Source organism: Opisthocomus hoazin, chromosome 1 (genome assembly GCF_030867145.1).
Source record: "Opisthocomus hoazin isolate bOpiHoa1 chromosome 1, bOpiHoa1.hap1, whole genome shotgun sequence".
Taxonomy (NCBI): domain Eukaryota; kingdom Metazoa; phylum Chordata; class Aves; order Opisthocomiformes; family Opisthocomidae; genus Opisthocomus; species Opisthocomus hoazin.
The window spans coordinates 64,593,680-64,610,482 of NC_134414.1; the positions used below are offsets into that span (position 1 = coordinate 64,593,680).

The window sequence follows — 16,803 nt, forward strand, 5'->3', positions numbered from 1 at the left end:
TTAATTTGTTCACTCTTTTATTTATGCATTAGAACCCAAGTCATGTTCTTCAAATAGCTTTAGGAATAAGATTTTGTTAAGCACACATGCTTCTAGCTTTTCAGTAGAGCACTGCTGTACAGCTTGTTTGTCAACCTTCAATAAGGCTCACTTAAAAAAAAAACCCCAATAAAACAAAACTGAAAAATGAAGTTCAAAGAAAGAGTACCAGAAGGAAGCTCTTGCTATGATGAATATTTTGGGCCTACTGAGATCAATTGTTGTCACTATTTCTTCTATTACCATTCATGTCAAAGAGCGCGGGGGGGGGGCAAAGAAGAGAGACAAACCTTATTATTGATGATGGCTTCAGAATCATCAAAGACAAAATCTCCATCATAGCTGTTAGCAAAACAGAGGAAGGAAATTAATGCCACAATCGCTTTTGCCCAGTATGGCGGAAGGAGGAACCATGATACATCATGGTCCAGATTAGGTTCCGTTTGTGCCATTCTGTGAAATGTTTGTTCCAAGTTGGGAGCTTCAGCATTATGTTGGTTGCAAATCTGAAAGAAATAGATACAAATGCACAATTATAGTTGCATTTCACTAAAAAAGAATTCAAAAATGGAGAGCTGGGTTGAGAGAGGAGAAGGAAGTTTCGTACAACCTAACATTTTTCTCTTGATGCCTTGCATAATTACTGGAACATACCTAAACACAATTTTGTACTTCAAATTTGGAAGGAAGGCACAATTTCTCATGGCTGGAGCACAGAGATAAAGCCAAGAAAATCTTAGATTCTAAGTTAAGGCTTTGGCACGGGTAAATTCTAAAACCTTAAGCAAATCACTGTTTTTCTGTTCCTTGCTATTCTTTTCAAGTACAACAAAAAGGGGGCATCACAGGGACTGTAGAACATTTATAAAGTTCCTAAGAGAATGATAAGCACTATAATTTCCTTCTGAGTGTGAAAAACAAACATCATCAACTGCAAAAAGAGGTCTCTTCCGTTAGTTGATTTAAAGGATCTAGTCTTACATATAGCCCATAAAGGGAACTCACACCAACATCACAAGTAGACATATACAGATAGCAGTTAATGGACTGGGCCCTAAATCTCAACAATGCAAACAAGGCGACAACAAGACGCATGCACTTAAGACCGAAGCAGTGCTCACTAGATCACTCTGCACGCTGCAAGTACAGTGTAGGCTAAGTTCCACTGCTGTATTCACAGGCTTATCAGGCTGCTGAGGCAGATGAAAAAGACCACGCAACCCCACAGCACTGAGTGATACATCAGCGTGGAGGTACTGAGGCTGGAGGTTTACCCACGAGCCCCCTTTACTTGGAAGGCTCTCTTCTGATGCTCCAAAGCCAGCCCTCTGCCTGGATGGCTGCTCTGCCTCTGCTTCTCTGGTGCTCTGACAGCACTGGGAGTGGTCTTATCACCGAGTGCTGCTGCTGTAAATGGCAGGGGGAGGAGGTTATGAATCAAAAACGACAGTAAAAGCAGGGCACAATACAAAGTCTTTATTTGTAAGCCCCAAGAATGACAGGGACACAACAGCAGCCCAGCTTCACAATTTCTTCTTATTTACTGGCTTTGTTAAATCAACTGCTACACCCCTGAAAACCCCGCATTTAACTTCTTCATACAATCTAGCAAAAAGCTCCAGCCGTTTGGCTCCTCGAACAGACTCGACCATCAGAGCTGCTAAGGCAATGGCTTTGTAAGTGCCCTGTCTGCAGCGTTAAGTCCCGGTCTCCGCACATTCCCAATCTCCGTACCCACGGTCAGCCGGTGGCCCCTGTCACGCCAGTGCCCCTTCTCGCGTTGGGGACTGTACAGCGGTGTCCCTCCATTGATTCAGGCAAAGTCCGGCAGCAGGAGCTGTGCAACCCGAGATGGGGTGATGCTCCTCAGCAGAGCAACGCAGACCAGCCACTTTCAGAGCAAATCCTTTTTTTCCGAGAAATTCACTTCTGTGCTGTTAGTTTAGGTTTTGTTTCCGTCCAAAGCAAGGCTGTTAATCCGAGGGAAGCGTATCGCACTGCTCGCAGCGGCTCAGACACAGCACCGACGCCCGCCACCCAGCTACAACACCCAACCTACTCAAAATCCCTTTTGCCCAGTAAGTTTCTCCCATCACCCTTGCTCTCCTGATCCGACGAGCCCCTGCTGCCAGCCCTCTGCCGCGGCCCAGCCGGGGGGGGGGGGGGGGTTGTCCCTTGCCCGGACACCGCGCTAGCCGCCCGGGCTGAGCACCCACGGGGGACCGCGGCCCCCGACCGCCGGCCCCGCGGCTCTCCCGCTCCCGACCGGCCCACACGCCGCTGCCCAGCGGCGCCAGCGCCGCCGCCACCCCCCGACCCCAAACCGACCCCGGCCCGGCGCACACCCCCCACCCCGACCCGGCGCCCACCCCCGCGGCGGGGCGAGCTCAGCCGCGGCGCCCCGAGCCCCGCCGGGGGCTCGCACCGAGGGTCACAACGGGGACCCGCAAACTTCCCCCGGTCCCGGGGAAGGGGCCCGCCGGGCGGGCAGGGGCGAGGCTGCGGGCTCGCCGGGAGTTTCGCGGCGGCCCTGCCCCACCGGCCGCTTCCCTGTTGTCCCGCCGAGCCGGGGGAAGGGTGTCCCGTCCCGTCCCGCCCCGGCCCTCAGCCCCACCGCCGCCCCCCGGGCCAGTTCCGCCAGCGCTCCCGCCGGCCGGCGGGGCAGGGGCAAGCCCCCCGCTCCACCCCCGCGCCTGGGGGGGTCCCGCTCCGCGTTACCTGCGAGGAGTGGGAGCCCGCGCCGCATCTCCCCACCCGGGTGCGAAACTCTCCCGCCCGGCGAGCCCCCAGCCGGAGCGGCCGGCGGGGGAGGGGCCGCGGCGGCTTCGCCTCCGGGAAACATCCTCCGAGCCCATTGGCTGGCTAGCCGCCCCACCCCTCCTTCTCCCCGCCTCCCCGGGGCAGCTCCACGCTCCCATTGGCGGCGCCGGCGGTGACGCGCGGCAGGCCGGGCTGAGGAAGCGGGGCGAGGAGATCACTCGCGGTGGCTGCGGGGCAGGGGCGGGTCGCTCCCTCTCCGGCTCAAACTCCGCGCCGCGCCGCGCCGCCTCGCAGGGAGCCGGGAGCTGAGCGCGGCCCGCCGCCTGCGCCGCGTTCCCGGAGCCCGCCCTGGCCCGGCGGTCGTTGTCCCGCGCACCTACCTGGCCGCGGGGGGGGAAGGGAGGCCTCGCGCGGGCTCGCCCTGCCCTCGCGCGCCGCCGCGACCGTTAGCGCGGCCGTTGCGCGGGCCGTTCCCCGCCCTGAGCCCCCCGCCCTTCCCCCCGGGGCGAGCTTCCCCCCTCCCCGCAGAGAGACGGGACGAAGCCGGCGGGGAAGGCGGGGTGGGGGGGGTGTGTTCACCGCCTCAGGCTGCCCGCCCGTGCCCGCCTTTGCCTTCCTCGCCGAGGGGCCTGCTCGTGCCGCGCTCCTGCGGGACCCGTACCGTGAGGAAGCCACGAAAAAGGGCTTTGTTCGGGCGTGCTTTGTTCGGGCGTTTCGTCGTTGTGGTTTTCGTGTGGGAAAGCGTGATCGAGCGCTGGACGGTGCTGCCGAGGGCTCGGCAGAAGCCTCCCGATAAAAACAATAAAGTCTTGACACGCTGAGATCAGAAATCCTGGCTGCAAGCCAGGCAGGGTCGTCTAATTTGGGAGTGGGATTTCTGAGGTGTTTGCGCTATCGAGTGTCAAATCAACGAGGTTACTTTATAGCTCCTCTGAGGCTTTAGCTCTCGGGTAGAAATGCTGCTTTTGGGAGGGCTTCAGTGGTTGCCACCCGTGATTGTCCCCTTGACACCTGCTTGGAGACATCTGCTGCTGCGCCGCGGACAGCTTGGCCGCTTGTGAGGCAGCGGCTGAACCAGCACAATTCCCAGGCTGGTAAATTACTCAAGTAGTCGCGGAGCTCCCACTTTGAAGATGGTAGTCTTGTAACTTGTGCTTGTTCAGCAGCTACCACAAAGCGTCTGATGCGCTGCTGGATCGGGAAGCGGTAGAAAGCCGGCGACCAGCTGTCACCACGCACGCGAAGCTCTGTTCGCCTGTCAGAAACTTCTGGTCCCTTTGTTACAAGAGCTAAAATAAATAGGCAAAGACCGTGACCTGCAAGCCAGTAGATTGTGCCTCGGACTTTAAAATGGTCTTGTCCATTCTGCCCTTGTCCCCGACTTGGTGATGTAGGTGGGCATAATCAGTAAGCCTTGTATCTTACGATTTTGAATCATAAAATGGCAGAGGTGAAGCATGCTTTTATGACTTTTTGGTCAGACTGCCATTTACTGTGAGATAAAATGTGAGATAATCTGTAACAACACGCTTTCTAGGTTTTCTGCTCCTAAAATCCAACGCATTGAGATTTGTATCGCTTCCTAAAAAATGGCTGGTTTGCCACATTGATTCATGAGGAGGAAGTACTGGGCGATGACTGTCGCATATCCTTACTGTTTCAAATTACACCCCCCAAACCACCCCAGATAAGTATTATCAAGCCAAATTCTTGTCAACTATCTTTCCAGTTTTTCCAAATCCAACAATCTTCCTGAGATCACAGTATTTACAGATATTTTAAATCATTTGTGTTTACTAATGGGGGGCCCCAACTCAGAAGAGAGATGCCCAATTTAGAAAAAAAATCCTTAGCTAGGAAAGGCAGTCTATCATGTATTTAATCTTCTACATTTTATACATTCAAATGAAGCAAGTGAAATTGAAGTTCATGCTGGAATTTGCTCATATGTAAGAATTTATTATAATTTAAGCATATGTAAATATATGTAAGGTTCTGTGAATCAAGGTTGAGATTTGCCTCACTGGACTAACTGACAATTGCCAGAATTACACTAAATGAGTCACTTTCACATTTTCTGTGATACATTTTGCTCTGTAGAGGGTTTGACTTTATCACATTTGCTGATGTATTATTTCTGCTGATGGCCCATTCACATCAGATACTCGTCTTAGTAGCTCCTTTACTCACATTTCTTACACATCTGCACATCCTTGATCTATGTTTTATAAATGGAATTTCATTTGTTCCGTGTAAGTCTGTCTGCTGATATCATCAGTTCTGGTCAAATTTATATATATCTGTGCAGCCAGATGCACAGATGGTATAAATCACCTCATCACCACTTCTGTCAATACAACAATACTGATTAACATTTCCTTATGAACAACATAACATACACAGAAGTCCCTCCTTACTGTTATTTTCCATTTTGAAATAAGCCTGTTTCTTAGGGTTTTATTGTTTTTATAATATAGCAGTTTTTACAACAACCTTCTGTTCTGTTTTAATTAATGTGAAGAAATGCAGAGCAAATACCTGTTCTGGAGAGTTCCCTACTTCCCTCAAAATCTGATTCAAATCAGCTACAATTGCATAATTTATCTCCAGTCTGCTTCTTTGGAGCAGTTATTATAGTGCTTCAATATAAAACATTTCCTAAATGCAACACTATTTTTTTGTCAATCTGCAATTTCTGGGAGGATTTATGTACGAAGGGAGTATCTCCTTGTTCTGTAGTTTTCTCAGCATGCTAAATTGATCTGCCCAAGTGGCTACTGCATCCTTATTTTTAGCATCCTGCCATTGCAGATCTGTACAAAGGACGATCTTTCTTTTGTGAGAAAGGAGCGTGCAGAAGACTTTGTATTTCAAGGGATCTGCATCTGTGAGTGTTGCAGTGACTTTGCAAACAAGAGAATAAAATGTCAGGGACTATGGTGGAGAGATTCAACCAAAATGTTTCAGAAGCTGAAAGAGACTGCCAGTCTTTACTGTCGCTGTTTTTGAAACAGCTGCATCTTCTCCATGGCCTGGATTTTGCCGTCGTAAATGTGGGTGTGGGCACTGAGCACAACCGCTTGTAACTGTCAGTTGTCAGCTGGTCGCTACCTGCTGCGTGGCTGGGGCATGCACAAGCCTTATATATGCAAACATTTGCAGATATAATAGGCATACTTGCACTACTACTGTTAATAGTACTTCGATGGTCACTTTCTCTAGGCAGCTTGTGTCCCAAGTATTTGTTCTGCAGCAAGGCGTTTGAAGTAGCAGAAGGTCTTAGGTAGCTTGTTTTGTACGTCATGTTTTGTACAGGTGGGCACATATGTGTATGTAGACACAGGCAAACTCATATGCCTGTTACAGCTGCAGTCTTGATCAACCACAAGTCATAAAAACAAAATACAAATGAAACAGAAGTTAAACAAGGTTGTTGCAAGAGGAGTGGAATGAATGGAGCCTTCTTTTCTGTTTTTTCTGTGTCTCATATTCCTAAACCTCTTTGCTTTACTAACTGCAGTTCCTCTCATGACCCGTGTAAATCGTTTTTTTTAAGATCCCTCTAAACTCCCCACTTTGCTTTTTTGGCTTACCATCTGTTCCAGACTCGCTTTATTCTATGACTGACTGGAGCTATGAGTGTGTTCCCGGGTGAACGGCTTGCCCAGGCTTCTCGGCTAGCCACCACACAGAATTAGTGATAGCTGGGTTTCTCTGTCAAAGTGTTTGTAGGCTTGCAGTGATTTACGCAGCCATTATGAATTTTATGAAACATGTAGGAACTGAACATGCTTGAGGCCCCGTCTTTGATAACTCTGGATTAAGCGGGACAGAAGCTGTTAGAAGAGGATTGACAGACAGACCCCACAACTTCAATTTTCTTTAGTATCGAGGCTTCCAGTCAAGTATTGGATCCTTCAGCCTTGCTGCTGTAGACATATCTTTGCTTGCTGGTTGAGAATGAGCAGATCCATTGAAGACTTGTTGATACAGTGTATAATGTTTAGGGTAGATTTGAAGGATTATGCCTCACAGTCTCAAATTATGTTAAAGTATATATTTAATCACACTCTCCTTCCCCAAAATAGGTAGCTAAAAAATATCCTTTAAAAATAGTAGTTAATTCTGAAAGCGAGAATTATGCTCTGCTATACCGGTGGTTGTGAAATGTGTTCTTGTCAATATAAAATGAAAATGTGGCAGGTCAAACACTTGTGAGTAACAAAGATTCTGCTATTCTGTTGTTCTCTGAACCATAAGAATCCTCGTCACTACTCTTCACTACAATTCTTTAGACATAGTATGAGATATATATTTTATCTTTTATAGAAAAAATAAAGAGCCGTCTATCAATAATCAACCTAAGACTTTTAGGGAAAGTACCAATGTAGTTATGCCAACTCATTAAAAGTTCAGCATTAAGACTGAACTCCTTCACTCTGTACATCTGCCTAGCTTTTGTTATGTTAGAGAAAATACAAAGTTTTCACTTTCAACACAAGTTTATTCCCTCCACCCTCTCTTTGCCAGAAATTGAAATGAAAATATCTGTCTGTGCTTGACACAAAGAAGCAGAAGATAAAAAAGCAAATTTAAATGGAAAGTGGAACTCTTAAATCATTTTCAAAGGTACTCAGATTTCCTTCCTAAAATTATTTCAAGCTGTATGAGGAAAAGATTGAAGACATAGTCAGAATGATTACATGTGCTAACATTATATGATTTAAGAATATTTCCAAGTTTTGCATTTAAAAATTGCATTGTCCTAATCAAAATGCTGTACAAGCACCTCTGCTGTCATAATTGATTTGTAATTCATTACTTTTGTCCTCCAGTTTAATAGTCTTTAATCTACACACACATAAATATAAATATAAATATAAATATAAATATAAATATAAATATAAATATAAATAGGCACTTTTAAAGACTGCTGTTATCTGTCTTAGGGTTGAATTGATTGGAACTTTATTACACACTGTATAAAATTCTATTGGACAATACATTAGAAGATTAGGGAAATTATAATGTACCAGAAAACCCAACAGCATCTAAAGTAGCTTCTCTTGAAAAGTATTTGCAACCATGGTCAGAGAACCAGAAAAACTATTTGCCTTTCCTTGTGTTATGTAATATTAGCAAATTGGACCTTTGTTTTGCACTGACATAGTCATTTGCCTAGGTGAAATATAAGTGCTGAATACGGTAAGCCAGTCAGGTGATGTCATTTAATACTGAGTAATATAGAATAATGGTGTGAGGTACAAGAAACAGTGAATTGGGGCCTGTAGTTTTTTGTGCATGAAGGTTCCCTCTCCAGCTATGTTTAGCTTTTCAGCTACGTGTCTAACCTTGTCTTTTATTCCATTTTCACAGACCTACTTACCAAACAATGGGTTCAATGAAACCTCAAAAGTTCAGCCGCATGTGAAGAACTCCATGACCAAGACCTATATTTAAAAAGTAGGAGGGGAAAAAGGATCTTTGAAGCTAACCCTAAGAGTGATAAAAGAACTCTGGGGAAATACATACAATGAAACACTCTATAATAAAATGGAAAAAAAGAGAGAAGCTCATAGGGCATGCTTTACGTGAACTCAGTTTCTAACTCGTAAATCAAAATCTATATTGAAAGATCTTAAAACTGCGTCAGTGTTTGAGCCAAAGCTGGTGAGCCTCATGATCTGACAGGCAGCCATTAGATAGTATCAGACTGCAGACCAGGACATCAGGCAGTAACACTGCCATAAAATGCAGAAATTATTGTAAACTTTTCTTGTTGCTGGTGTTTGTGAAATGGAATTGTTATTCACAGTAAAATCATTCTGTTTCATAGACAGGTGTGGCTGTAAACATGAGATCATACACTGGTGCTTGCATTTTAGTGTCTACTCAAGAAAGCACTGAGATTTAAGACATATGAGTTACTGTGCAGTGTAGTTATAGAGTGGCTGCTTTTAGATAATTTCCAGCTGTGATTTGTAAATAACTTTCTTCTTTTCCTTCTTTCTCAGGGGTAATTATGGCTGTATGAGAAATTCAAGCAGGAATAGTTTATCTTTTTTTCATCTAGAATGCTTGGCAAAGGAAAACATCTCGCTTTACAGGTGGAAAACTTGAGGAATAATGAGATAAAGTTGCTCATCGATGATTGCACAGCAATCAGGGGCAAGAACAAGAAACAGAACCCAAGAGAGCTGGGTATAACATGGCGTTTTCCTTCCTATGAGCAATTCTGAGGTTTTGGAAAAACTTTTGCAGAGCTGACAGAAGAAAGGCAAACCCACAACATTTTCATAGGACACAAACTGCCCTGTCCTCCTCCTGCCCAACCAAGACAGCTCCATCTCAAGAGAAATAAGACTGAGTTTTTCAGCTGACCATTTATCTTCTGGAAGGCTTTTTGTCCCCTGGAAAGTAGAGTTGGTAGGACATCCCTGGGCAGGCTGCCATAGTCTGAATTCTGTGGTGCGCTCTGGCTCTTTAACTAGGGAGAAAAAAGATAATTCTATTCTCTTTCTCCACCCTGACTTCAGTTCTGTTGTTCCCGGCCTTGAAGATTTTTGTCCATCATTTTGACTGTTTCCAGTGAGGAAATTATTCAGAAAGATTTCACAACCAGCTTTAGAACCTTATTCAAGTGGCTCCTAAACCAGCCCGTTATTCATAAGTTGGTCTGAATAATATTTTGTCTGTTGAGCACTTGGCTTTGTACAGAGCCTGTCACATTTTTCTCATTCTTCCGTTGGCTGCTAGGCCCTAATTAATTTTTTTTTTTTCCTGGTAAGATAGGACCTGTGGGTCAGACTCACACTGTGATAGATACTATGCAAAAACATAGGAAAGACAGAATTCCTGCCCCAAAAAGATCGTGTGTGGCCCACAATTTTGCAACATTTAAATGGGAAGAGCAGCATTTGTTTAATAATGTTTAGTAGATCTTGTAAGGAGTGAGGCAGCGCCATCCTTCTGTTGGTGGTGTTCTTTTGGATGGACATGGGCAAACTATTTATGTGCTCTTCTGTTCTGATACTGCTACAGAGCTCATTAAATCTCTCTTTTGCAAGGAAGGCCTGAGGGCTATTAATTACTCAGTTTTTCCATGTATAAAATGGGCAGAATGCTACTAATCTGTTGACAAGTCTGCAGGAAGCTGTCCAACTATGAAATGATACTGAAAATTTCATTTTCTCAGATATTGTCATCTCCTCACATTTTTTTTTCTAAATAAGTTAGGAAAGCACTTCTCATTACCATGGAGACTAATATTTTATTGCAAGGATTATAATTGCAAGCAAGTTTCAAGGTTGCAAGCGGATTTTCCAGAAATCAGGTCAATTGATGAAGTACCTGTACTCAGCGTCGGCTGCTGCAGTGCACATCACTTTCATCTCGAGTTTATTTACATTCCAAGTGCCGGGGCTCCACTGCCAGCAAATGAATTGTGGAATTGTTGGGCAGTGATAGATTCTGCAACAGGATAATAAAGGAAAAATAACTTCACTGAAGGGTAAACTTGCTTGCATCTACCCCAGGGTACGTCCCAGTAGCAATGTGCGTGTAGGCAGTGACTGCGAAGAGTGGATGCCCCACAGGATCATATGTTGGCTTGCCTGGAGCAGGTTGTTCTTGTAACCACAGCAGAAGATAGATGGTTCAGTGCATCACAAATCAAGGCGTGCCTAATAATAAGCATCTCTTGCAATTATTCAGTTTGATTTACTGAGAAAGGAAAAGAAAGAAAAATCTTACTGCCTTTTTTATCACTTTTTTTTTAACACATCAAAAAAAAGGTTAATTAATGTCAAGAAAAGACAAAAAAGAAGAAGAAATGGCTCCAGTCTGCAAGCTGGAAGTAAAAATATTAACAATACACTTCAGTCCCACTCCCTGAGGCAAATATATGGAACGCTTTCAGCAAGTTTGTCTTTTGAACTTTCTATAGAAACCTTCAGGCAGAATCCAAAGACATAAGATATTTCCTGACTGCATCTTGGTGGAAGGACATTTCCACTCTTGTTTCTTACTTTTGTATTTATTCCCTTCAAACTGAGTCAGAAACCTCAAGAAATTCTACCACAGATGCAGTGGCCTGCATGCTAGGAAGTGATCTAACATAGTCCAGGCACTGGTTATTTTTAATAAAGATATCTGTGGTTTTAAAGAACCCTCGACAACCCACATGCATTTGGAGCATTTGTATGTTTTTTCAGTATCTGCTTGAGGACCCAGTTCTGTAAAGCACCAAACGCTCTTGTGTGTGTTCACTTCAGTGGCAGTAGCACAAAAGCAGATCAACAATTACATGATGAAGATTGGAACCAGGCAGAACTGTACTGTAGCCCTAGCTAGTATCTGCAGTCACATTATCTTCTAAAGCTTCCTTTTCCAAATGCAATTAGTCTGGAAGCTATTTCAGAATCATAGAATCATAGAATCATAGAATGCTTTGGGTTGGAAGGGACCTTTAGAGGTCATCTAGCCCAACCCCCTGCAGTGAGCAGGGACACCTTCAACTAGACCAGGTTACTCAGAGCCCCGTCCAACCTGACCCTGAGTGCTTCCAGGGATGGGGCCTCCGCTACCTCTCTGGGCAACTTGTGCCAGTGTTTCACCACCCTCACGGTAAAAAATTTCTTCCTTATATCCAGTCTAAATCTACCCTCCCCTAGTTTAAAGTTTTGCAGGATATCAGCTGTCTCTGAGCAAGTTTGCTGTGTTTTGCAGGATCAAGCCTTGGTAATGCCATGTCCCTGACCTCAAGTGCCAACAGTCTGGTGTGTCACAAGGATGCAGTCCTATCCTCACTTCGCCGGATTATCTCTTGGTACAACACTATAGAGAGATGTCAGAAAATATGCTTAAGTAGCTTTAATGAATGAACATGTCTGAAGGAGCAAATTAATCCAAAAGCAGTTTTCTGCTCCTACAAGACTATCATGGTGCTCACTAACAACAGAAATAAATGCAGCAAAAGAGCCTAATATCAGACTGCTAAACCCATTTGAGGCAAAATGAGAAGATGGGTTTAGCTGTGTTACTTACTCTTAAGTTCTGGGTCTCATGAGAACTGATACTGAAACTCCATATTCTGAAAAAGTATTTTTAAAGATATTACTTTCTTTGTGTGTTTTATTAGCATATCATGTTGGCTGAAATACTGGGCAGTAGTCAACAAATGGTATACTGAAACATGAATAAGAGTTATATCTCCTCTATTTAGCAGAATGAGAGAGAAGGGGAAAAATAGAAGATAAGGAGAAAAGAATTAAGACCCAAGGCAATAATTATAGCAGGCAATAATTCCAATTCTGTTGTCCCAGAAAGTTCTATAACATGAATTTTTAAACATTTGCTTTCATGCAGTTGCGGTTGCTTAAATATGTGGCAAAAGATTAATAGCTGTTGACTGCAATAATAACAAAAATTTTTTGTGCAACTCACTTGTTCTCGTGCCATTGATGTTATAATTCCTTCAGGAACCACTATTTTATGTTTAGGTTCACCAAGTCTCATTCTGGAACGGTGCATCGTAACCTGTCTCAAATCCTTTAAGTGGTAAGGTAAAGCTGCTTCATACATGCTAAGATTTGGTTTAAGTATTTATCCATTTTGGAAATAAAAAAAACCACAACAGCTTTGAGAAAGAATTTCTAAAATAATTTTTAAAAGGCTGCAGGCTTCTTCTGAACAGTAGATAGAAAAGGATTTGTTAAGATTGCATAGGGTCAAAACATATTGCTATAGTTATACCAGTGGCTTCCCATGCTGTTGTACACTCAATGGTTTTGCAAAAGGGATTTCAGCTTCCTGAGCAGTGAAGCTGCTGGCACCATTCATGTGCACTACCTTCACACATCACTGCATCCATCTTAAAGCTGAGAGATGAACAATAAACTCCCTAGTTTCAGCTTGATTTTTATCAGTGCAGCATTACCCCTTCCTGCTTACGGTCGTGATTGCCTAACGAGGAAGGAAAAACGAACATGTGGGGAAGGGAGGAGGTTTTCCCAATGGCTAATTTTCCTCTTGCTCCAAATTCCCCTGTGTGGCTCTACTAGCTACAAGTAGAGACTAATGAGACTAACCTTATTAGGCTACCATGAATTCCCACCACAAAATCAGAGCTGATTTTCTGAAACCCATGCAAAACCCACAATTCTAGGCCATCCACTTTTATTATCACTTTTGTTTTGATTTGTTTTGCTCTTGAAGGTGTGTTAAGATCTCACATTAAGCCATCTGTCTAATTCAAAAGGTATGTTTCTCACAGAATGGATCTTTTCTGCATGTTGTCACATCTATGGTATTACATCTTTGGTAGTAATAATATCACTCCTTCTTTTTCTTGTTTCCTTACTGTATTGAAATTTTGGGATGGCTTATTTTGGAACAAAGTAACAGCCCTCAGCCAAAATATGCTTACCCAGGTAAGTTGTTCTCTGTGCACCCATTTCTTGAAAGAGGCAGCTCTCACCTTCAACCTGATAGAAAACCAGGACAAAGAGCTTGTGTGGACATGTTTCATTTGGCAAAGTTTAACATTTCCACCAGCCCATCTCTAATTTTCATGCTAAAATTTTTGAAGACAGGCTAACCTGGAGCAAGTTCAGTGTGCAAACCATTTGATTGTTTTTCTATTTATGCAAAAATATTTGTTGTTTATAGAATTAGTGGAATTATCAAGACCCGATTGTTATCTTCCTCCCTGAAACTAGATGGCTTAGATAATTTAACTACCTAAATAAACAAACTACCATATGAAGTGTGCTTGAATAGTTCTTATACCTATTTCTCTTACAAGCAGCAAAGAAAACAAACACATACGAACATAAAGGTTACCAGTTATTTTCTAAATCTTTAAACACAGAAGAAACAGTAACAGTTTGTTACAAAAACAGCTAGTTGAGGAACTGTTTTCTGAATATAAGATCTAGATCTTGTAGGCAGTTTTAAGTTCCATTTAGGCATTCTAGGCTCTTCCCAAGGGTGCATCACTGTCCCTTCACACAAGTTTTGGTTCAAGGGAGGTCTAGAGTGCCAAAATTGCCTGCTTTAGATGTGTACACCAGCTTCATCTTTGCTGCTGCTGACTCTCCAGTTTTGGAAGTAGGAGACCTTGTTTTGCCTGCTAAAAACTGTAGTGAATTAAATATTACTGTTTTTGTTAAGATAGGAAAGCCTAATCACTGTGAATTCATTCAGTATTGTTGGATAGTGTGTGTTACTAGTAATAATTAAGTCATATCTTAGCAAGAAAAGGGTTCTCATAGGAGGTCACCAAGGGCCACTTAAGGTGGTGATGGTGTGTACTCACTGGAGAAAGACTATCAAGGTCAATTAGAATACTTGAGAAAATCGTTATCAGTATGAATACGGATGCATAAAGAATCCTTTCTCAAATTTGAGAGATTTAACTAGTATTTAAAAACACCATTTAAATGCAGATTTACTATCATTCTTATATCCCCTAAAGTGAATTAGGTCTCTGATTTGAATGTGCTGTACAGCGAGGTGACAATTCCTTTTTTTTCCCCATAAGCTCACTGCTGGAAGGGTTGTACGAAAGCACCTCTTGGATTTTATTTTTCAGGACTATACTAAAGAGAAAGCAGCTGACCATGAAAACAATGTTCCTGTTTCTGAATTCAGCTTGCTATTTTCTACATTGAATTTATTGTTCTGAGTTCAGCCCCATGCTAGTCGAGCAAAATCCCAAGTCAACAAAGATTATATACATAAAAATAAGTCTGAAAAAAAATCAGATATTTTATTGGTATAGAGCTGTACTAATGTACGACATGAACAGAGTAATCTCTACGTGTAGTGCTTTCACAAAGCTGAGAAGGGGAGAAGGCATAGCTTATCAGAGAGGAACAGTACTTCAGCTGTGTAATTTACAGCAGAATAAGGTACCAAACAGGTAAAGCAGGTGATAGCAGATGAAGTGTATGTAAATGTATGTATGTGTGTAGACATATTTATACACAGACATGCACACACATGCATACATTTTTATATATGTATACAAATGTCTATATATATATGCAAATTTATATATATCTGTATATCTATATATACATATGAGCGAGTGACTGTGATGACTGCTCAAAACATCTTTTCTGGAAACCTGCTTGGAGGGGAATAAGGGCAGCTTTTTAACCATCTCCTGATAACTTCATTGTCATTTATGAGCACTAGAAGTACTGCTACTCTTTTCTGTTGTATTCATATAGTACACTGCATTTTTTGTGACTTTGGCACTTTTACGTTAGAGATTTTAAGCTTCTTCATTGCAAGGAAATAGAAGTCTTGTGGCTCTCAGAACTCAGTGTCTATTGCACAACTGACTGGTTTCGGAGGACTGGATTTGTATTGCTAGACCCAGCTGCAGGTCTTCTTCAGTAGGGGTAGTGCTTGTTGGTGCAACAGGAGAACAGGATTGTGGCTGGACAGCAGAGCAAACGCTTACTTGCACAGTAAGTGTGTTCTTAAGGCTGCAGCCATTTTTTTCTTCTGTCTTGATAAGCTTTCAGTTTAGAAGTCCAGAAGGGCTCTAGGGGAACTTATGCACAAGTATACGAAAAGCCAGAATATAATATTGACTGACTGAGGTCAGAAGAAGATTTGAATATGACTTGATCATGACTTGGTTTCTCTTTGTATATACATATACATATGCATATAGATATACGTATGTTTTGTCCACATGCGAAATATTTAGTTGTTAAAGTAAAAGGCAAAGTTGAAGCAGGTCCTGCTCCATCTAAAAACAGTGGACACATTTCTATAGGCTTTCACTGGGCTGAAGTTTTCAAAGACAGCTTTGATAAACTAAATACAGAGCAAAGACTTGTCATATTTGACTTTTAGCAGTATACTTATGATGAAAACATGTAGCAGCTACATATGTTATTGAACCAGCTAGAAGTGAAGCTATTTTTGACAAACACATTCAAGTATGGCACATATGCAAAGTATTTCTGTGGCTTCACCCCCAAAATAACCTGATAATTTATAGGGATAAATAAGATGTCCAGCCACCCACTAGATGGTGGCAAGGAGCACAGTTAGGTAAAATTGTATTTACAGCTCTGTGTGTGTTATCTTTTTAGCAGCAGAATCGGATTAATCTGCAACCAGATTCTCCCCCATAGGTAGGTGTTAGCGCTAAGCCAGCTCACTAGTAGGAAGGTCTTTGTAGCGGTGGCCTAGGACAATCGACTTGCCCAGTTAGCCATGCTGTAAAAAAGCAAGAAAAAGAATAGTTGGAGTGTGTGAGGGGTGCTGAGTGGTACAAGCAGTGCTACAGTTGAGATATCCCAGCGACAAAAATATTTCCGAGTGGCTGCTGTGCTACAGAGCTGCAAAAATGTGCTGATATCTTCAAGAAAAACAGAACACGCATGGCAGCAAATGTTTCTTTTTCCTAAGACAGAAGAGTGATCCTGGTGGGTTAGAACACCAAAACAAAAGCTATGCGACAGCTGAAGCGCCGGCGTCTTCCCTGTCGCTGACCTGTGCTGCGTTTCATTAGTTCCCTTCAGCGGCGGCAGGCGAGGGCCCTCACAGATATACAGGCAAAACCGCCAGCGGCGAATCCAGGCTAACGCTTTGCTGCAAGGCGTTATGCACGGCGTGTCTGGAACACCAGGTTCCTCATCTGTTGCCTTACGGGTGGTGGTATTAAGGGAAACAGTAAGCAGGGAACAATCTGTAGCTGACTTCTGAAAAGGTAATGCTGAACACAGAGTGCACCTTTACCATCTGCATGCCCTGTTGTAAAAATAAGGTGGCTACCACGAAAGGATTCTGGTGTTCCACATATGTTATACATACATCTGCTGCAAAGGGCTAGTTTGTATACATCGCTGACGGATTTGATCGCCTGTTTGTGAACACAGCTACAGAAGTGCTGGGGGATCAGCAGAATTTAACAGCAGAATTTTGCTTGCCCTTATAAATAGAACAGGGGTCCTCCCCCAGCATGGTATGTGGATCATA

The 16,803-nt window shown here is 43.3% G+C and overlaps 1 protein-coding gene across 1 annotated transcript in view; it reads right to left on the reverse strand.

Annotated features, from left to right (window-relative positions):
- Positions 1-2,842, reverse strand: part of TMTC4 (transmembrane O-mannosyltransferase targeting cadherins 4) — a 61,390-nt gene extending 58,548 nt beyond the window's left edge. The window contains exons 1-2 of the mRNA XM_075424265.1: positions 2,758-2,842; positions 330-545 (exon numbers count right to left, since the gene is read on the reverse strand). Coding sequence (XP_075280380.1) covers positions 330-491 — 162 coding nt within the window. The 5' untranslated portion in view covers positions 492-545; positions 2,758-2,842. The remainder of the gene's footprint in view (positions 1-329; positions 546-2,757) is intronic.
- Between the last annotated feature and the right edge of the window lie 13,961 nt (positions 2,843-16,803).